The 22,094-nt window shown below is 35.4% G+C and overlaps 1 protein-coding gene across 1 annotated transcript in view; it reads left to right on the top strand.

Annotated features, from left to right (window-relative positions):
- The window catches only part of LOC107707600 (low-density lipoprotein receptor-related protein 2-like), a 129,243-nt gene that overhangs the window by 48,656 nt on the left and 58,493 nt on the right, over window positions 1-22,094 (top strand). Inside the window, exons 18-32 of the mRNA XM_016511677.1 lie at window positions 2,700-2,825; window positions 3,094-3,224; window positions 5,025-5,162; window positions 5,312-5,593; window positions 6,185-6,424; window positions 7,648-7,767; window positions 8,039-8,155; window positions 9,307-9,687; window positions 11,227-11,241; window positions 14,142-14,390; window positions 15,637-15,848; window positions 15,935-16,119; window positions 16,208-16,436; window positions 17,287-17,464; window positions 17,770-17,904. Of these exons, the coding sequence (XP_016367163.1) occupies window positions 2,700-2,825; window positions 3,094-3,224; window positions 5,025-5,162; window positions 5,312-5,593; window positions 6,185-6,424; window positions 7,648-7,767; window positions 8,039-8,155; window positions 9,307-9,687; window positions 11,227-11,241; window positions 14,142-14,390; window positions 15,637-15,848; window positions 15,935-16,119; window positions 16,208-16,436; window positions 17,287-17,464; window positions 17,770-17,904 (2,738 nt within the window). The remainder of the gene's footprint in view (window positions 1-2,699; window positions 2,826-3,093; window positions 3,225-5,024; window positions 5,163-5,311; window positions 5,594-6,184; window positions 6,425-7,647; window positions 7,768-8,038; window positions 8,156-9,306; window positions 9,688-11,226; window positions 11,242-14,141; window positions 14,391-15,636; window positions 15,849-15,934; window positions 16,120-16,207; window positions 16,437-17,286; window positions 17,465-17,769; window positions 17,905-22,094) is intronic.

The following is a 22,094-nucleotide window of genomic DNA, read 5'->3' as shown; positions in this document are numbered from 1 at the left end:
TCCAGTCTTCAGTGTCACATGATGCTTCAGAAATCATTCTAATATGATTATTTGCTGCTTAAGAAACATGTATTGTCATGATCAATATTGAAAACAGTTTATTTTTTGTGAAAACTGATTTTTTGAAAAGTTCAAGGAGTGGGCTGCGCTCTAATCTTTGTGTTTCTTTGCTTTAAACTGCACAGGCAGGGAGGTACTAGCAGCCAATCGGGTGGATGGTGTGGAAGATCTCGCTTATGATTGGATATCGAAGAACCTGTACTGGACGGATCCACGCTACAGGAGTATATCTGTCATGAAGGTCGCGGATAAGTCCAGACGAGCCATTGTACGAAACCTCAACAACCCCAGATCCATAGTGGTCCACCCGGTGGCTGGGTGAGTCCTTTACTGGCTGGTCTTCTTTATGATATTGCTATTTTATAGACATAATAAAAGAAAAGTAGTTAATACTGTGGCTCTGTTCCAAAACTTAGTGAGCTACCTTGCTGTGTTCTGCCTAATTAGACAGCTACCTTCTATAGGACGAGTGAAATGGAACCTCATAAGTGACCAATTTGAAGTGATCTACATAGGCAGCAACTCTGTGCATCATAAAAATAACATGCAAAGCACATGAGACTCGACTTCTGTTAATTACTTTCAATAGAGTTTGGTATTAACATGCTGCTAAGCTAAAGAAGAGATTAATATACGTAGTACATGCAAATATTAGATAAAACGGTACATTATGAATTTTATTGGAGTTTTTTTAATTGTTTCCTTTTTTTCAATACTTGTTTAATGTAATTTTAGTTTTATTTATAAACTATTAATTATTTATTAATACTTTTTAACTATTAGTATTTATTAATATAATTAATTATTTTGTTTTTGTAATTGTGTGTAATTGTGATATGTGCTTTTGTTTTGTTTTATATATATTACTATGTAGCTTTAATTTATTTCTTAGTTAATTTTTAGTTTTAATGATTTTAGTAAACCAACTTATACTTATTTATTTCGGTTAGTTGCCAAGGGAACACTTCTAATTTTTGTTCATTTTTTTTTTATTTCAAGTTTTTACATTTTTATAAAAGTCTAGTTTATCTAGTTTTTATTTTATTTTATTATTTTATATTATAGTTTTAGTTGTAGTTGATGATATGAACTGTTATTTAATGAATTATATTTATAAATAATTATATATTTATCAATTATATATATATATCAATATTTGTCTTGCATTATGAGATACATAATTATGCTGCCTTTCTTTTGGAAAGCTTTCACTATGAAGCCATAAAATTATGTCTATGTAGGGAGCTTACTAGATTTTGGAACAGAACCCTTGTTATTGTAGGCTAAAAATTGCATTCACAAAATAAACACACTCAAACTTCCTCTTTTGTGGAAAAAAAAGGTTGTGACCATGGGTTTGAAATCCCAGGCACGTTCAAATGTCAACAAACACAATTCAGCATGCGACCATACGCCAAAAACACAGCTTGGGGGAGCCTTGCTTTCACCTCGCCTCTCTGTTTCCCTAAGACCATGAAAAAGCATTAACAATCAGGCCACTTGTGTCCAGTCACACCTTTCATAATGCAGGAGGTGCCCAGCCATTCATAGATTGCTCCTGCTTTGAACCTGGCACAGATAAAGGCGCTCTTTATGCCGTGCTAGTGGGACATTTCCAATGGCTTCAAAGTCATGAGGCCTCTGGGCCCAGGAGGCTAGATTAGTGCTGCATGAAGGCTGTTATTGTAGTGCACACTAAGAACTTGGCTTAGCGGGGGAAAACCCCACAGAGCACTCAGATAAACTGTCTATACCTCACAGTTTATAAATAAAACTCGGCGGATGGTTTTGGTGATGGCACGGGGTGAAGATTTGTGGTGATTTTGCCATTGTTCCCTCACCCACATGCCGTCCCAAACCGGTTTGACTTTTGTCACCTCTCTTGAGTTTAATGAATGAGGACTGAGGCTGACAAACTCCAAAGTGAAAGGTATATTATAAAAGTAGTACATATGGCTTCTGAAGACTTCAGAAATTGAAGAAATACAAAAGAACAATTTGAGCAATCTGACATTTGTATATATATATATATATATATATATATATATATATACTGTATATATACACACTACTGTTCAAAAGTATTTTTTGGAAGAAAATAATAGTTTTATTCAGCAAAGATACATTAAATTAATAAAAAGTGACAGCTAATACAATTAATGTGTAACAAACAATTTCTCTTTCAAATAAATGCTGTTCTTTTGAACTTTATATTCATCAAAGAATCCTGAAAAATATTATTAATGAATTAAAGTTCAAAATATATTAAAACAGAAAACATTTTAAATTTTAATCATATTTCACAATATTACTTTTTTTTTTACTGTATTTTTGATCAAATAAATGCAGCCTTGGTAAGCATAAGAGACTTCTTTTAAAAACATTTTAAATAATCTTACCAAACCCAAACTTTTGAATGGTAGTGTATATATACATTTAAGGTGACTGCGTCCTTTTGAAGCATAAAAGCTCTAGTGGCCATTCATTATAATTGCTTGTAAAGAAGCTTGTGTTCATCTGAGGAAATAAAAAAAAATAATAATAATAATTGTCATGAGTATGAATGAATGATGACAGAATGTTTATTTTTGAATGAACTATTTCTTTTAAAGCCATTTGTGTGTCTTTGTGCTCGGCAGTTATATTTTCTGGACTGACTGGTACCGTCCTGCAAAGATTATGCGGGCCTGGGGTGATGGGTCACATGCTCAGTCGATTGTAAACACCACTCTCGGCTGGCCCAATGGCTTGGCCATTGACTGGAGGTGAGTTACTGTACAGTTCCCAGAATGAAACCACAACAATACAGCATTCAGTTGTGCTCATAATACCACAAACAATAACCCATTCCTGTTTAATTCATAATTCTTTGGTTTAACTTCGATGGCTTCCTAAAGCCGTGACTCATCATTATTGGTTTTGTTGCGCATTCAATAGCGTGTTCGCTCCTAATCTCCTTAAATCATGATCTGACATAAGTTTCTCAGCATTGGTCTAAAACGCTCTCCTCTTGACCGTGTCTCTGCCTCTCAGTGCCATGCGGCTGTATTGGGTGGACGCCTTCTTTGATAAGATCGAGCACAGCAACTTTGATGGACAAAACAGGTTGTCTTTGAATCGCATCACTCAGATCTCCCATCCGTTTGGACTTACTATTTTTGGAGGTGAGTTTATCAGTGTCTATCTATCTATCTATCTATCTATCTATCTATCTATCTGTCTGTCTGTCTGTCTGTCTGTCGTTCAATCGCTCTATCTATCTATCTATCGTTCAATCGCTCTATCGCTCTATCTATCGTTCAATCGCTCTATCGCTCTATCTATCGTTCAATCGCTCTATCGCTCTATCTATCGTTCAATCGCTCTATCGCTCTATCTATCGTTCAATCGCTCTATCGCTCTATCTATCGTTCAATCGCTCTATCGCTCTATCTATCGTTCAATCGCTCTATCGCTCTATCTATCGTTCAATCGCTCTATCGCTCTATCTATCGTTCAATCGCTCTATCGCTCTATCTATCGTTCAATCGCTCTATCGCTCTATCTATCGTTCAATCGCTCTATCGCTCTATCTATCGTTCAATCGCTCTATCGCTCTATCTATCGTTCAATCGCTCTATCGCTCTATCTATCGTTCAATCGCTCTATCGCTCTATCTATCGTTCAATCGCTCTATCGCTCTATCTATCGTTCAATCGCTCTATCGCTCTATCTATCGTTCAATCGCTCTATCTATCTATCTATCGTTCAATCGCTCTATCGCTCTATCTATCGTTCAATCGCTCTATCTATCTATCTATCTATCGTTCACTCTCTCTATCTATCTATCTATCTATCTATCTATCTATCGTTCAATCGCTCTATCGATCTATCTATCTCTCGTTGAATCGCTCTATCGCTCTATCTATCTATCTATCTATCTATCTATCTATCTGTCTGTCTGTCTGTCTGTCTGTCTGTCTATCGTTCAATCGCTCTGTCTATCTATCTATCGTTCAATCGCTCTATCGCTCTGTATCTATCTTTCAATCGCTCTATCTATCTATCTATCGTTCAATCGCTCTATCTATCTATCTATCTATCTGTCTGTCTGTCTGTCTGTCTGTCTGTCTATCGTTAAATCGCTCTATCTATCTATCTATCTATCGTTCAATCGCTCTATCGCTCTATCTATCGTTCAATCGCTCTATCTATCTATCTATCTATCTATCTATCTATCTATCGTTCAGTCGCTCTATCGCTCTATCTATCTATCGTTCAATCGCTCTATCTATCTGTCTATCTATCTATCTATCTGTCTGTCTGTCTGTCTGTCTGTCTGTCTGTCTGTCTATCGTTCAATCGCTCTGTCTATCTATATCTATCTATCTATATCTATCTATCTATCTATCTATCGTTCAATCGCTCTATCTATCTATCTATCTATCGTTCAATCGCTCTATCGCTCTATCTATCTATCGTTCAATCACTCTATCGCTCTATCTATCTATCGTTCAATCGCTCGATCTATCTATCTATCTATCTATCTATCTATCTATCGTTCTGTCGTTCTATCTATCATTCTATCTATCTACCAGTGTATCATTCTTCCTGTCTGTCTGTCAATTGTTGTATCATTCTGTATCTGTTGTATCTGTATATCTATCTACACTGAGATGTGGCTGACTTTTAGAAAGCAGTCTAATTTAAACCCACTGACTGACGAAATGTTAATTTTGCTGTTCATCGATGTCTGTCATCATCTCAATGTCATCCTAATCATGTTAGTCTCGATGGCCTCTTCTTTGATGATGGATAGTCACGTCTGGTATCTGTGAAATGAGGGTCACTACACGGCTTTCTTAAACTTCAGTGTAGTTCGTCTGTGCGGTACTGAAAGATAAAAGGGCAGAAGTCAGAGTTCATGGACTGGTATTTCTCAGAGATGACCTGTTTGATTACATTAATGAAGTTTGCTGGTCCAGGTTATGTGTACTTCACCGACTGGCGGCTGGGTGGAATCGTGAGGGTCCGTAAAACAGACGGAGGGGAGATGATGATCATTCGTCGAGGGATCAGCCACATCATGCATGTCAAATCCTTCAATGCTGATTCTCAGATTGGTGAGGCTCACTTTCTATTGATTAATTTACTCAATTTGGCATTGAATGTAATGTCTCCACAAAGGTATTAGGGCTATTTATCCAAATGTATCAAATGTGGTTGCAATATAGTTGAATGATCAATGCGCATTGCTTTTTACCCCCAACAGGATCTAACTTCTGCAACAGGCAAACAAACCCAAATGGAGACTGCAGTAATTTCTGTTTCCCAGCGCCGTACTCCCAGCGAGTGTGTGGCTGTCCATATGGAATGAAGCTGGAAGCGAATCAGCAGACTTGTGTGGATGATCCGTCCAATGAGCCACCGACCCTCCAGTGTGGCTCCAACTCCTTCTCATGCACTAACGGGAAGTGTGTCCCCCAGAGCTACCAATGTGACGGCGTCGATGACTGTCATGACAACAGCGACGAGGCCAACTGCGGCGCTAATAGTAATGTTTTATGTTTATATTTCATTCAAATATTCATGTGCTGATAAGCAGGTAGCAATGAGCAATCGCTAGGACACAGTTTTCATTGATTAGGTTACTTTTCCAAAGCTCTTCACACAGTTCCTCTTATCAACTTTCAGCTTGGCACAGCAGTAAATTTAACATCCAAAATTCAGTTAAGTTCAATTCATGTTTATTTGTATAGTGCTTTTCACGATACACATCGTTGCAGTTCTACATTGCATTTAGGAGTAGTGTATGAAGTGTTTTGCACTAAAACTACCAAAACACTTCATACATGTCTTAAAACTAGAGAAGCTAAGATGGCAATAAATATAAATTCAACCAAAGCAAATTACATTCACATCATGCAGTTACATTGCGTCATGCATTCTCAGAGAATCGAAACCCATGATCTTGGCGTTGCTAGCACCATGCTCTACTCTTTGAGTTAAAAGAATGCAGGCATTTCTATGAGATTTTTGATGTTTTAATGAGATTTTTAAAGGTTTTATCACTTGAAGAGTGATTTATTTTCACGTTTATGAAAATAAAATGAGTTCATTTTTTCCTCACTCTGCTGGCTCACAGATAACACATGCTCGCCCATTGCCTTCACCTGTGCCAATCAGCGCTGTGTGCCCAGAAGCTGGCACTGCGACGGACACAATGACTGTTTTGATGGTAGTGACGAGAGGGAGTGTCCCACCCAGACCCCCGGCACTTGCCAGGCTGACCAGTTCAGCTGCGCCAACCATCACTGCATCCCCCGCACATGGCTCTGTGACACCGACAATGACTGCGGAGACGGATCCGATGAGAACAACTGCGGTGAGACCCAGGGATATTATAGTTAGCTGAAACCATAACCATAAAAAAAAAACATTTTCATTACTTGACATAGAATAAACTTGATCTGAAATCAAATTAAATTGAAAAAATGAAGCTTACTTTATTTCTGCTTGTTGCAAAGGCAACTTTTCTTATTTTCGCTTAGCTTCATAAATTGAAGTACTAATATAACTAAAACTAAATGAACTAAAATGAATTAAAAAATTATATATAAAATATAAAATAAAATAAAATATTAGTATCATTGAAATATATAGGGGTCAAAGATGAAAAAGTGTTTAAGCATAAAAACAATAAGTGTAAATGTCATTCAGTGTAACAATCTTGTCAGGCATATTTACAACAAAAATCAATTTATGACATATGAAAAGACTAATTACTTTCACCCCAAATACTAATTAGTTGTAATTTTACATTTTTTAAATTTGCCACAATCCTAGGTTTTGCCCATTTGTCAGTCAGAATTTTTTACTCATTTAAAACACAATCAAATTTAATATGCTCCCTTATTCTTTTATATATTTCATGTTGTTTGAATTTTTACATAAATATTGTGTTACACTGAATGACAATGTAACATTATTTCAACCAAATTTGGACATTTTATTCTCCAAAAACTTATTTGAAACCTTAAAAGTAGACACTTTACTTGCATTTAATGTGCTTTCTATGGACATAAAATCACTTTTGTATATTTCTTTTGATGCGGACATCTTAATGTCTTTGACCCATAGACATATTTTAAAAAATTATAATAAAAATGACAAAAACACAACAAAACTATTAAATCTTTGAAAACAGAAAATATAAAAATACAATTAAAGTATTATCAAAAACTATAATAGTATATCAGTGATACTAAATTAACACCTTGGGCACTGTTGATCGAAGTGTCTATAAATTCATTGAGAATTTTCAAATATATAAATAATATACAAAATACAATATAGGCAATATAAGTAAAATGGCATTAAACAGACACCTGTGACTGCATGCTTTACATTTATTTAAAATAGTCAGAGGTCTCAAAATGATCTAAAATATTTCTCAACAGAAATTCTGTTCTAACCAAATGATCTGAGCTCTGTGCTGTTCAACTTTATATTCTTGTGAAACATCTGAATGAAACATAACTGAGAATGCCATTAAGTATCATTAATCTTCTGAGCATCGAACTTTTTTTGTGATGTCTCTTTTTCTAGATTCTATTGGCACATGCCACCCTGGTCAGTTCCAGTGTCCGGACCATCGCTGCATTGACCCCAATTACGTGTGTGATGGAGACAGAGATTGTGCAGATGGAGCGGATGAACAGGGCTGTGGTAAGAGTCCATTATATGCAGGACCAAACTCTTTTGTTGCATTTCATCATAACGGTACATATTGTTTATATAAAAATGGTTTATATATTAAAAATGTGGTAATACCATTTAAATTCTTCACAAAGTTTTTCAACATAAAGACAAAAATGTGTCTTTCACAATATAAACGGTATTAAAAAAAATCTCTTATGGAAGTTCAAATCAGATCAAACAGATTTTTTGTTGTTGACTTGTTCTTGATCTGAGTGATTCTTGTTCTTCTGATCATCAGTGTACAACTGCACAGCATATGAGTTTAAGTGTGCAAATGGGCATCAGTGTGTCAACTCCTACTACCAATGTGACGGGGTGTTTGACTGTAACGATCGCTCCGATGAATCTGGTTGTCGTAAGTATAAACAAATAAATCTTCAATTTGTCTTTCAGTTCTGATCATCTTCAATAATACCATGATAATTGTTTAGGAAATTGCATTACATATACAGTATGTAAATGGGTGAATCTCACAAAAACATTTCCAGGTCACTGTTCACCCTAGAATCGAAAGATAAAAATTATAAATGGAGGGAAAAGACTGCATATTTTAAGAAAATAATAATAATAATTATTATTATTATTTTGCATTTTGACATTATTTTGGATGTTTAGTTTTTTATAATTATATATATTTTTAATTTTATAAACATAGTTGTGTAATTCCCATTATTCTCAATGGTGATTCATATAAAATTTACATTGTTATAATTGTTTAAAACTGTATAAAACAAGTACTGTAACAATGATTTAAAAAGAAATTGAAATTAGCATTTTTTATTTACAATAAAGGTGGTACAACAAATACTTCATAAATGCATTATTTTAAAATAAGATTATAATTCTTATTGCATTTATTTACACTACAGTACTAAGAATGTGAAATGTTTTGCATTACAGTAATTAAAATTAGGGCGCAATGTGCTTAATTGTTATGAAAATAATTTTGAAAAAAAAAAATTCTAAAGATCCTACATAAACATAGTTGTGTAATTCCCATTATTCTCAATGGTGATTCATATAAAATTTACATTGTTATAATTGTTTAAAACTGTATAAAACAAGTACTGTAACAATGATTTAAAAAGAAATTGAAATTAGCATTTTTTATTTACAATAAAGGTGGTACAACAAATACTTCATAAATGCATTATTTTAAAATAAGATTATAATTCTTATTGCATTTATTTACACTACAGTACTAAGAATGTGAAATGTTTTGCATTACAGTAATTAAAATTAGGGCTTAATTGTTATGAAAATAATTTTGAAAAAAAAAATTTCTAAAGATCCTACAAAAAAACTTTCATTTTTTTTTTAAAGAAAAAATATTATTTTATATAGTTCAATTTGATCATTATAAAAAAAAACATTATTATTATTTTGATTTTGGGGTGAAACATGACCTAGACATGTTCTTGATTCATCCTCATTTATTATAAACCTCAGGAAACTTGTATTATGATGTATCTTATATTAAGCTAGCATGACCTTCGACCCTTCCAGCCACTAGGCCGCCCGGCATGTGTCACCACGAGAGTGAGTTTCAGTGCCAGTCAGACGGCAGTTGTGTTCCTGTGAACTGGGAATGTGACGGGCACCCAGACTGTGAAGATGGCTCAGACGAACACCACGCGTGCCCACCGCGGACGTGCCCCACCTCGCAGTTCCGCTGTGATAATGGGAACTGTGTTTTCCGTGGCTGGATTTGTGACGGTGATAATGACTGTCGAGATGGCAGCGATGAGCGAGACTGTCCCACGCCGCCATTCCGCTGTCCCAGCTGGCAGTGGCAGTGCCCTGGACACAGTGTGTGTGTTAACCTCAGCAGGGTGTGCGACAACACGCCAGACTGTCCCAACGGCGCCGATGAATCCCCTCTCTGCAGTAAGTCATGCCATATGTTTTACTGAGATTTACAGCAGTACGTAATACATATACACCATTCTGCAAAACGTTTGGGGTCGGTATTATTTTTTTATGATTTTGAAAGAAGTCTCTTTTGCACACCAAGGCTGCATTTATTTGATCAAAAATACAGGAATATTGTGAATTTTTTTACAATTTCAAATAACTGTTTTCTATTTGAATATCTTTTAAAATGTAATTTATTCCTGTGATCAAAGCTGACTTTTCAGCATCATTACTCCAGTCTTCAGTGTCACATGATCCTTCAGAAATCATTCTAATATACTGATTTGCTGCTCAAGAAACATTTCTTATTATTATCAGTGTTAAAAACAGTTGTACTGCTTAATATTTTTGTGGAAACATTTTTTTTATGAATATAACAACTTTTATTTGAAATAGAAATCTTTGGCAACATTATAAGTGTCTTTACTGTTGCTTTTGATCAATTAAATCTATCCTTGCAGAATAAAAGTATTCATTTTTAATGGTATTTGAATGGTGTATAAACTTTATAAATAAAGTATAAGATATTGACTAGTTTTTGTTAAGATTAGAAGTTGATGGTTAGCCTTTAGCTATTAGCTCCCTAATGAAAATCTTGGCTTTGTTCTTAAACCTAATGAGCTACATCTAATCAATATAATTTATAATCTTTTTAAACCTAACTATTTTGTACCGTATCCGTGAAATTCTCTAGCCGTAAAGGCTATCTCTCCCGGGTTTTCTGCAACCATGATGCGCGCGCATCCTGAATGTTTACAAACCTATAATTGGTCTATATGGGTAAACATTCTTAAAGGGATAGTTCACCCAAAAATGAAAACTCTGTCATCATTTACTCACCCTCAAGTTGTTTCAAACCTGTATGAGTTACTTTCTTCTGTTGAACGTAAAAGAAGACATTTTGAAGAATGTGGGTAACCCAACCGTTTATGGTGCCCATTAACTTCTATTTTTATTTTTATTTTTTGTCCATACTATGGAAATCAATGGGGTCCAGCAGCTGTTTGGTTACCCACATTCATGTCACAAACTGTTGTTGGAGCTTATCTTGCGTTAAGGCTGATGATACACGGGGCAACTTTTTGAGCAATTTTGCAGGGCAACTTTTTTTGAGCTATGTTTCTTGGGCACTTTCCCATTGAGAATGGGTAACAAATTTCTATCTGGATACTTTAGATCGGTCGGGGCCCTGTGTCTCACCTGGTTGCCCGTTGATGGCAACAGTAGCCAAAGTTGCCCAGCAACATTGCTCAGAATGTTGCCCCGTGTATCATCAGACTTAAGTCAGAACATTCGTTTGCATTAAAATCTTTAATATTTCTGTTGATATTGAAACCATTAAATGACAATCCATGTGGTCAGTCGGTTGATTTCAATACATGGAATATTTCAGTGTGTCGTCTGTGTTATAAATCCCATGTGTCATCAAATCATGCATGTGTTTAGCTAATCTGGAAATTAACATTGCAATGATCTGTGATTTTCCTTCCATGTTGCTCTCCCCTCTCACAGATGAGCCCTTACCAGGTAGGCTAAATCCCTAATCACCCACAATCCTCTGCATGAAGCACTAATCTATCCCAGTATCTGTCTGGCTGTACTCACTAACCGTCCAGAGTGTCTAAATATGGCAAGATTTTGTGTGTTTAGCATTATAGACACTTAGAGATGTAGTTTGTAGTACTGTTTTTGAAAAAAATTACATGTGTTAGTTAGTGGTCGACCGATATATCGCCAAGGCCGATATATCGGCCGATATTTGGCATTTTTTAAATATCAGCATCGGCCGATAAGTTTTCCTGTTTGGCCGATGCGTTCGAGGCGGGACTTTTATTTTGATGACGAGACAGAATTTTATTTTGACGGCGCTGACAGCGGCATCTCTCTGCGTGACGGTCGGTCCGTGCGAATGGAATGGACAGGTGGAGAGTTCAGCTTCACTGGAGACGCGCGATCGACAAACTTTAAACTCGTGATTTCAAATTATGCTGCGCTTTATGCATTTGCCCACTGCCATATTCATGTCATTTCCACTGTGTGCTGTATGTAAAATGAGTGTTACCTTGGCTTTATTTGAAAAAATATGATTCCCAAATCCCAATGCACACAAACTTTCCAGAATACTGAGTGCCCTGTTGGTTACAGTGTTTACTTCCTTTTTTATTATATTTTTTATTAAATATTTATTTATTTGTGAAAAATACTTTGTCATCTAAAGTATAAGTATGCTTATGTAACATTTACTTTTTAATCCATTTTCAAATGATTTAAAATTTCTTAAACATCAATTAAAATAAATAAAATTATATTGGCTTTATATCAGCCATCGGCCACCCTGCATTCCAAGATATCGGCATCGGCTGTCAAAAAAACAATATCGGTCGACCTCTAGTGTTAGTCCATAGAAATGGTACACAACCACCAAAGTAGCTTAGATTTTAACAGTAAACATTAGGGCTGGGCAATATATTGAATATTCATAATATATTCATAATGATTTTGGAAATTAAGCAACATCATGAATATTATGATGATTTTAATGCCTTTTTTGGGACATTGAGTTTTCTTGAGGACAGTGACATTAGATTGGGTTTGCCAATCCTTTTTTGTTTATTTAAACTTTAGTAGCAAAAACGACATTAGAGTAGGTTAGTTTGACTTATTTTCCAACAGCCAAACCGATTCAATGGCTACGTTTACATAACCCAGACCAAATAATCCGTTTGAAATCGGATTGACGGCTCAATCGGACTGAAAAGCCTTCATGTAAACACCTTAATCGATCCGATTGAGCTCGATCGAAATTTCATTTCGATCGGATTGAAGGGGGTGATTTATTCTGTTTCTAATACGATTGAGAGTGCATGTAAACACTCCCGAAACTGAAAGAACTGCACATGTGCAATGATGCAGAAATAGAGAATGACGCGCGGAACGAGCGGTTCTTCCTGTTGAATAAAGTGTTGTATAAATGCGTGTCCTGTCATTATAAAACTCTCCTTTCACTCGGCAACTGTGAAGTGGAGCAGGACAACCTCTCAAATCATATAAACGCGCACATCAACCCGAGCGCTCATGTAAACACTACGTTCAGATTCATCAATCGGAATGAATTCAGCACGATTGAACCAAAAATTGTGCATGTAAACATAGCCACTGATTAGTTTGCATCATCTGTAATGTTCACAGAACTGTTCATGTGGCATTTTTCTATATTAAAATGCTTTAATATAAATTAATGTAGATGGTGCATGAAAATATGTTAACAATTTTTTTTATATTATTCTTCATTCATTGTTCATTTAGTGAAGAACTGTGGAAAATATGCCTTACTTTTAACTTATTATTTTTACTGTATTTTACATGCATTACGCATTTTGAATTTAATTGGCACAAATGGCTGTTAGGTCACAAAATGGTTTATTTTAATAAAAAATTTAAAGCACTTTTTTGAACATTACATTTCCTTAAAAGACAGTGTCATTCAATTAGTTTTGCAAATCCTTTTTGTTTTGCAACTCTTATTTTAACTTTAGTAACAAAAATTACTTTAGAGTTTGTAATTTTGATTCCTTTTCTAACAGACGAACCGATTCACTGATTCATGTGTCCATGTGGCATTTTTTTGTATATTAAAATATTTTAATATAACTATATGTAGATAAATATTGCTGTTTTTGCAGTGGAAAACAGTGGAAAATATTTCTTGGTCATTTTTAACTATAATTTTACTTTTTGCATCAGTGTTATTGTAGCATCGGTGAGATACTATTATAGTTTTTATTAATAGTGTGAATGATTTTAGTGAAAAACTTCCCTTGGTTATTTTTAACTATAATTTTTACTGTTTTTTACTTTTTGCATCAGTGTAATTGTAGCATCACTGAGATACTATTATAGTTTTTACTAATAGTTTTAATTATTTTATTTTTATAATGTACGTTTTAATTTTAATTTTTAAGTTTTTTTTTTTTCATTTTTATAAGTTTTTTTATACCTCTATGTAGTTTTTATTCATTTTTATTTCAGTTTTAAATTTAGTTATTTTAGTTAAACTAAATGAAAATGAGAAATATTTCCTTGGCAACTAGTGGAAATAAAATATGTTTTTTAAATATTTTATTTATTTAATAAAAAAATTCTTTTTTTTCTTTTTTTATGGTTTTAGTTAAATATAATAACCCTGTCTTGCATCAAACTTTTTAAATGTATTAAAATGGCTCTTTGGTCACAAAAATGGTTCATTTGAATGAAAAGAAAAAAAAACTTTATGCATTTTTATAGTAAATATAGAAATATACAGATTTTTTGTATATTGCTCAGCCCTATAAGCATCCCCTTTAATGGTTGTGCTCAGCATGTTCACAGAATAACTTGTGCTTTTTCTTCACATTGTCATTCATCTGAACTTTTCTGCTTCCTCATAGATCAGGAGAGCTGCTCGGATAACAATGCGGGCTGCACTCACGGCTGCATTCAGGGCCCGTTTGGAGCCCAGTGCACGTGTCCTATGGGCTTCCAGCTGAGTAACGACTCAAAGACGTGCGAGGACATCGATGAATGCCATCCTCCGGGCGTCTGTAGTCAGCACTGCTTCAACGAGAGAGGCTCCTTCCGCTGCCATTGTCAGGATGGATACACTCTAGAGGCAGACGGACGCACCTGCAAGGCCTCAGGTTTGTGTGTCTCCTCTGAGCTTTGTGATCTCTGACAGTGCTAAGACAGATCTTAGTGGAGTGGAGCCACGGTCGGACTCCGGAGGCCAACTGGACCTGCTTAGCGGGGTCTAGTGTAGCCTCTCGGATTACCACAGATAAGACAAATAACATAATGTCAGTCACAAACTTTCTTATGGGGGTAATTAGGTGGTAATCACCAAACAAAGGGTTGTTTATGAGCTCTGCCACTGACAAGAGCCCATTCCGTCGAGATAAGCTGTTGAAAAATGCTGTCATCCGATATACCTCATCTTCTTTCTGAATGTTGCTTTTCAACGGGACTCTTTTTTAACCTTCTATTTGGCCATGTCAGATAGGTCTTGCATAGTTTTATAACTGAGAGCTGATGCGTATTTGGATTCATTTCTAGTCCTGTCAGGGTTATTTGATATGTTTTGAGATAACGGTGTACTTTAAATTATAATCACATATTGCGATCCAAATATGAAGCACAAAACACTGACTGCCAGTCAAAAGTTGGACACACTTGACTGAATTATGTTTCTCATCATTGTGAAAGCCTTTTGATTTAAAGGATTATGCTTGAATGATTGGAATTGGAGTTTTGTATGCAAATAGAAATTGTGCATTCTTATGAATTTCATTGCAAAACAAAAATTGTATTCATTTTTTTAGTTTGAAAAATAATTTGTTTAATTTTTTATTAGATTGAATGAATTTGATTGGACAGTGAATGAAAAGCATCAAGTGTGTTGTTTAACATTTTGGTCACTTCATAATTCTCATACTTTCATTTGTGTTATTTCTTAGTATCGAAGACTTTATTTATTTATTTATTTTGATTATTAACGCTTACATTTTTAAAATGTTATTTGAAATATTTTATTATTTAAATTATTTAGATTTTTTATGTGTTATGTAACTGACAGAAAGATAATGAAATCATTTTTCTTAAATATATACATGTATGTGTTTATATATACATAATAAATATACACAGTATACACATATATTATGTAAACAATAACTTTTATTTTGGATGCGATTAATCGTTTGACAGCTCTAATATACGTGTGTATATATATATACAAATTTAATATTTTAAATATTTATTATTCATCATGGGAATAAATTACACTTAAAAATATATTAAAATAGCTTAAAGCTTAAATGTAAAAAGTTATTTTAAATTATAATAATATTTTACATCATTCTGTTCTCTATTTCTTTCTCAATCTGACAGGATCTCGAGAGGCCTTGCTCTTAGTGGCCAGTCGGAATCAGATTGTATCAGACGACATCCTCGCACAGCCAAACATTATTCAGTCTCTAGTGCGCGATGGCCGCAACATCGTGGCCGTAGATTTCGACTCGGTTACGGAACGTATTTACTGGTCTGACACCACCCAGGACAGAATATGGAGCGCTCACAAAAATGGGACTGATCGCACCGTGGTGAGTGACACGAACACCACTCCAGCACCCTCACAGTCAACATGAGCAACATTTAACCCTAAAAATATCCTTCCTCTTCCCGGCAGATCTTTGACAGTGGAGTGACTGTCACAGAGAGCCTCGCCGTAGACTGGGTTGGCAGAAACCTATACTGGACGGACTATATTTTGGAGACCATAGAAGTGGCAAAACTGGATGGGTCTCACAGAACGGTGCTGATTAGTGAAAACGTGACCAATCCAAGAGGTCTGGTAGTGGACCCTAGAAACAAGTAAGACCAGTGACCAAATAACAAGTATATAAAAATTCATTTCAATGACCAGTGGCTGAAAACAAAATCCCTTTTTTATGTACTTCAGCACACACCTGATGTTTTGGACGGACTGGGGCAGAAATCCTCGTATCGAGAGAGCCAGCATGGATGGGAAATTAAGGACCACGATCATCAGCAACAAACTTTATTGGCCCAATGGCTTAACTATTGACTACCCCAACAACCTGCTTTACTTTGCTGACGCTTACCTAGACTTTATCGACTACTGTGATTATGATGGAAAGAACCGAAAACAAGTGTTGGCCAGTGATTTGGTGAGACCTTTTGTTTTATGTACTCATTTATGTTTATGAATATGACAAGGGTGATACTGTAGCATTGCAGACTGTAAAATGATGTTCTTCCTCAGGATTTTTGTCTTGTTTTCCAGTATAAACTTTCTTAAATCAAGAAGCATTTACTTAAAAATGCTAGAAAATAAGATTAGAAAGAAATCTTGTTTTCTGAAAAATGTATCAAAATTAAGTTGAGTTTTTGCTGAAAACAAGACAAAATATCTGCCAGCGGAGTAAGAAAATTTGACTTATTTCCCATTAAATTATGTTTTTATTTTTCTTGTTTTAATCATAAACCCACTTCATTTTGATACATTTTCAGACTTCTTATCTTGTCATTTTCATCAGAAGTTGATTTAAGAATGTTTAGATATTTGTAGTTGATAACAAGACAACAATACCAGGGAAGAAGTGTAGTGTAAGCAAATATGAATATTAAAAACGGAATATTTGGGATTTGAACCCAGCAATGATTTACAGTGTTTGTTGAGACTGGTTGTTTGAATATTAAGCTCAATATGTAGTTGCAAGTATGTGAACGCAGATGCATAAGGCATTTAATGGAGTGCGTACGATGCATTTTTAATTTCTGGAAAGAACTTGGGGACTTTTAAATAATGTGAAAACACAACTGGAACCGCCTTTCTTAATTACTTATTGGTCTACATTAAAATCTTCTCAACTTTTGGTCACATGATAGAGCATCACTTTTGCAAACCCTTGCATTTTTGTCTCTGTTTAAATGTATTTACAGTGTTTGCTAATGCAAAATAAACTTGAGTGCTTGTTTACCATGTGAATAAAACACCTCTTGTTTCTCAATGAAAAGGTACTGCAACATCCCCACGCAATTACCATTTTTGAGGATTTTGTCTATTGGACCGACAGATACGTCAACCGTGTGATCCGGGCCAACAAGTGGCACGGACAGAACCAGACGGTGATGCTGTATAATCTGCCCCAGCCCATGGGTCTGGTGGCACTTCATCCAGCCAGACAGCCTGCAGGTACAACGCTGTTCACAAACCTGAAATAAAGCCAGATAAACTAGCTGCTACCTGGAGAGTACACTTATTTTGATGTGTTGACTAACATAGTAAAACACATGTAAAGAACATTATCAAAATATATTGCTTGTGTTCATAATGATTACAATATAAGCATAATATTTTACCTTTTTGTATGTCGATCTAAGAATAAAATCCTTTAGAATAACATGCACCAGTGAACTGTACAGCATAAAACCATAAACATAAAAATTAAACATAGTCCTTCGTGTTGACTTCAAAGCGTCGATGTGTTCTTCCTGCAGGTTATAACCCCTGTGACCCCCGTTCGAGCCCCTGCACTCATATCTGCCTCCTGTCAGCGATCGGCCCCAGGTTCTACTCCTGTGCCTGTCCGTCTGGATGGACTCTCGCTGCTGACCAGTTCACATGTGCTAGAGGTACGAGATACATCGACGATAGGGTTTTTTCAGTACGTCATAAATAGAACAAGGCATCAGTTTACTGGCGGGGATTTGTCGTGTCGCGTCATGCCGCGCTGTATCCGGTGTAGACAGCATCACTGACTATAATGGGCTCTATAGTATTTTGTCGTGTCGCATCCAAGCGGCAACCTTCCGGTCTCTCTCGTGAAACCAACACGGAAGTGACTAAAACTGCAATTCATCAACTGGCCGCTAGAGGCCAGTTGATGGCCTCCAATAGTGAGTCAGTCCCATAGACTCCCCATGTTAAAATGCCCAACTTTACAGCAGAAAAAAACATGTTTACAGCCTGGTTCAAAAAATGATTTTGGTTTATATAGCTAATTTTGCCCTTCATGACAACTGTGAGGGGGGCGAATTTTTTTATAAGTCATCTGTTTAAATTATATTAAGCCTTAAAGTTCTGCATAATTAAGGGCGTGGCCACTTGAGTGACAGGTGGATTGCCGCTGCTGTCCCCACCGTTGAGCTAGGTGGGCGTGGTTTCAGCAACCAGCTCCCGCCTCTTTGCCCATTTTCGATCATCCGGGAGTGACGCGCTGCCAAGATGGCGATGGCCCACTCCGCCACCTTTGAGCTTCAAAAACGCTCTTCAGAAACCTACGGGTGACGTCATGGACACTACGTCCATGTTTTTATACAGTCTATGGTCGCATCGCATACAGTGTAGACACGGCCAAAGCTGACTCCATATTTATTTTGAAGCAAAATGGGCCTGTGAGAGTCTGTTCGTAGGCCTGCTGTCATGTAGTTCATTAGGTCATTTTTACTTTTCGCAGCCTGTGATATCTGACGTGCTTTGTTCAAAGGAAATCTGCAGAAAGGGCAAAGGGCTGTCATTAAGCTGATTAAAATTCCTAAAAAGAAGAAATAATATACCAGTAATACACAAATGAGACAATTGTTTCATACAGTTAGAATACATAGCTATAAAAAGAGAAATCATAGCTCTAGTAATTTGTTTTGAATTAATTTAATGAGAAATGCTTGAATGATTTTGAGGTCTCTGATTTTTGATGTCAGTCTTTGGTTATAGTTAATAGCTATTCGCTTCAAAGTTGACTCCATATTTAATTTGACACAAAATGGGCCTGTAAGAGTCTTTTTAATGTGTCGTATTCCTGGTGTCATGTAGATCATACTTTTCACAGCCTGTGATATCTGAAGTGTTTTGTCCAATGGGAATATATAGAAAGACTTCATGTTAACTAAGTTAACTAAAAAGAAGAAATAATATACTAAAAAAATAGACACAAATGAGACAATTGCTGGCATTGAGACTTTAAAGAAATCTCATTTGTGTGTAAATATAGTTTCCATTGTGTGTAAATATAGCTTCTACTCTACCTCTGCTTTAAGTTTTTTGTGCCGCTCCACGTGTAATGTAACAATAACTTTTTAAAATGACAAGTTTTAAATATAATGTATTGCATGAGGATATAAATCGATAGACCCTTGGTATATAGGTCATTAGGTTTTTAATAAGCAGACTAATAAATTAAAGTACTCGGTACAGCAGACTCACAAATTTAATACTGATGCAATGTGGATGATGAAACATGTTTCAAAATAGACAAATAATGCAACAGAATATTAATAGTCATATGATATTTGACTGCCTGTTTGGTAATCAAATCTATTTGCAGTTTCACCTATAAATTATCAGTACAAAGGACAATAGATTTTAGCCATCTGACAAGTAAAAATAGATATCTACTCTGCAATTTCACAGTTCACAAATACACAAAATAAATTAAAAGTTATTGTGACTATTTTCTATCATCATAGTTTTAGTCGGCTGAGGAATATTCACATAAATACTGTACATAAATATATTATTTGATATGATTAAACATGACTGCAGCTATAAACACAAATATATGTTCTTTGTAATAACATTAGCATCAGTCCAGCTCCCACAGGAAAAAAAACACACACAAAATAGACTTCTAAATAAATAAATAAGATAAAAGACATTGGGGAGATCTGTCAACCATGACCATGTGCGTATTAAAAAAGATTAAATATCTAAAATTCATTTTTTCTTGTTTCCCTGTTTTTCCCAGTTTCCCTGGCTATAGTGAATGTGTTTGAAATCTCCTTCTGATTCATAATGAAATCATAATAAAAAAAATTCCAATCATTGTTACATTAATTGAATTTATTATTTTATTATTATATTGTTAAATAAATCTAAAAAATGTTCTTCAAAATTTTCAAATGGTTTTGGCTCTATCTTCTGAATATGGTGACCAATCTTCCATTTGTATCAAACATAACTATGCTGCCCTCTTTTGGTCCTACTGGATCATACCTTTAAGTCAAAAGTCGCTTTGAAAGAAAACAAGGTAGTCTGAACTACTCCAAACTATTCCCAAAAAATGTTTGCAGCTTAAGAGTGCCTATAAAGAATCTATTATGCATTTTTAATAGTAACTGTGAAATGTCACAATACCATCTGCTCCACAGAAAAGCAGAGCGATTCATTCTCGGCAACAAAAGTGTGCGTCCAGACACACTAATCTGACAGACCATCACCTCCCGAACGCTTTTGTTTGTATAATTTGCATTCACCATAGACGAAAAGAGCCTCCTGTGTTACTAAACTAATCCTCAATCCTTTGTTGCTAGTGGAGATGATCTTTTGACCTCCGTAATGCAGTGATACTGGAAGCCGTCAGCCCTGCGGTCTGGGGCGAGCATCATCCTCACCTGTGTTCAGATTTCCCTAACAGCTGCTTGGCGTTGTGTATCTTTTTGATGCCACCAGGAGTGTTCTAGTCACCTAGGAGGATGGACACCGCGGATGCTCACTAATCCTGCTCTATACTTGTTTGCTAGTGATAGCGTTTAGTGAAACCCAAGTGTTTAGTGATATATATAGATAAAAAACTGAACTTGTAAGCTTCATTTAAATGCCATGAAGCACAAGAAGAGCGCTGCTTCGTGTGAAGGGTGCCAGAACTTATTATGCAAATATAAATTAAAAATGGTATTTATTCAAAAATTGAGTGAGATACTCCTCTTTTATAAAGAACATGATTTTGGTTGCTGCATAAGTGGAAATTTGATGTTTCTCTCTTCTGACCATCGTAATCAGTCTCTTGATAATATATATATTTTTTCCAATTTTAGAAAGTCATAGAAACACTATCCTGTTTTTTTCTTCTTCTTCTTCTTTCTTTCTTTGCTATTGAAGTAAATATGAATGCAAAAATTGCATTACAAAAATGTTTCAATGAAAGGCAGACTTTTTTCCCATAAGTATTTTGGCACAATTTTGTATTACTGAATACAAAATAAATAAATAAATATATATATAAATAAATAAATAAAAAGCAAATAAAAATTTTATTTCTTTTTATTTTAGTTTTTGCAAACAAAGTCAGTGTGGTATATCCAGTATAACCACTTCTTTGGACCCTCATGACTGTGTTTCAAGGTCAAGGTAATTTAATAATGTCTTTAATAATGTCACATTTTATGAAAATACATGCTTTGTTTAGGTCAAATGGAGTGACCCTAAGAAAATGTAGTAGCATTTTATTTTACAGTCCTCGGTAACACTTTATTTTAAGGTGTCTGTATTACACGTTACATGTATTTTCTAATATAATAACAATTAATTATGCATAATTACATGCAAGTAACCCTAAGCCAAACCCAAATTCTAACCCTAACTATATAATAAGTACATGTAGTTAATTAATATTACTCAGTACTTAAATGCATAGTTACACTGTAACAAAGACACCTTAAAATAAAGTGTAACCCAGTCCTCTCCTGCATGTACATACTATGTATTTGTTGTAGTAATTACAATAACTGGCACTAACTTATTATAACTAGGTGTCACTGACACTCCGGTCGTGTCGTTGTTTTCATGTGAGCGTGCGGCTTCGAGAGTGCTCGAGCCGTGCGCTCTCGTCTGCGTGCCCTGTTTCATGTTGGAGCGTGGTGTTCAGATCCCGGCACTCATGTCTTGTTGAGTTTTGGTTTCGTGTCGGGGTCCGGACACTCGCACTCCATGTTCTGTCTTGTTGTGGGAGCATGCGGTCTCGAGTTCGCTCGGGCCATGTGCTCTTCTGTCTGCGTGTGTTGTGTCTTGTGTAGCACGCGGTTCGTGTTCGGCTGCATGCTGTCTT

Source organism: Sinocyclocheilus rhinocerous, unplaced genomic scaffold (assembly GCF_001515625.1).
Source record: "Sinocyclocheilus rhinocerous isolate Xijiao unplaced genomic scaffold, SAMN03320098_v1.1 scaffold2400, whole genome shotgun sequence".
NCBI classification, from domain to species: domain Eukaryota; kingdom Metazoa; phylum Chordata; class Actinopteri; order Cypriniformes; family Cyprinidae; genus Sinocyclocheilus; species Sinocyclocheilus rhinocerous.
The sequence above is the reverse complement of the archived record's forward strand: the minus strand, read 5'-3'. Positions and strand labels throughout refer to the sequence as shown.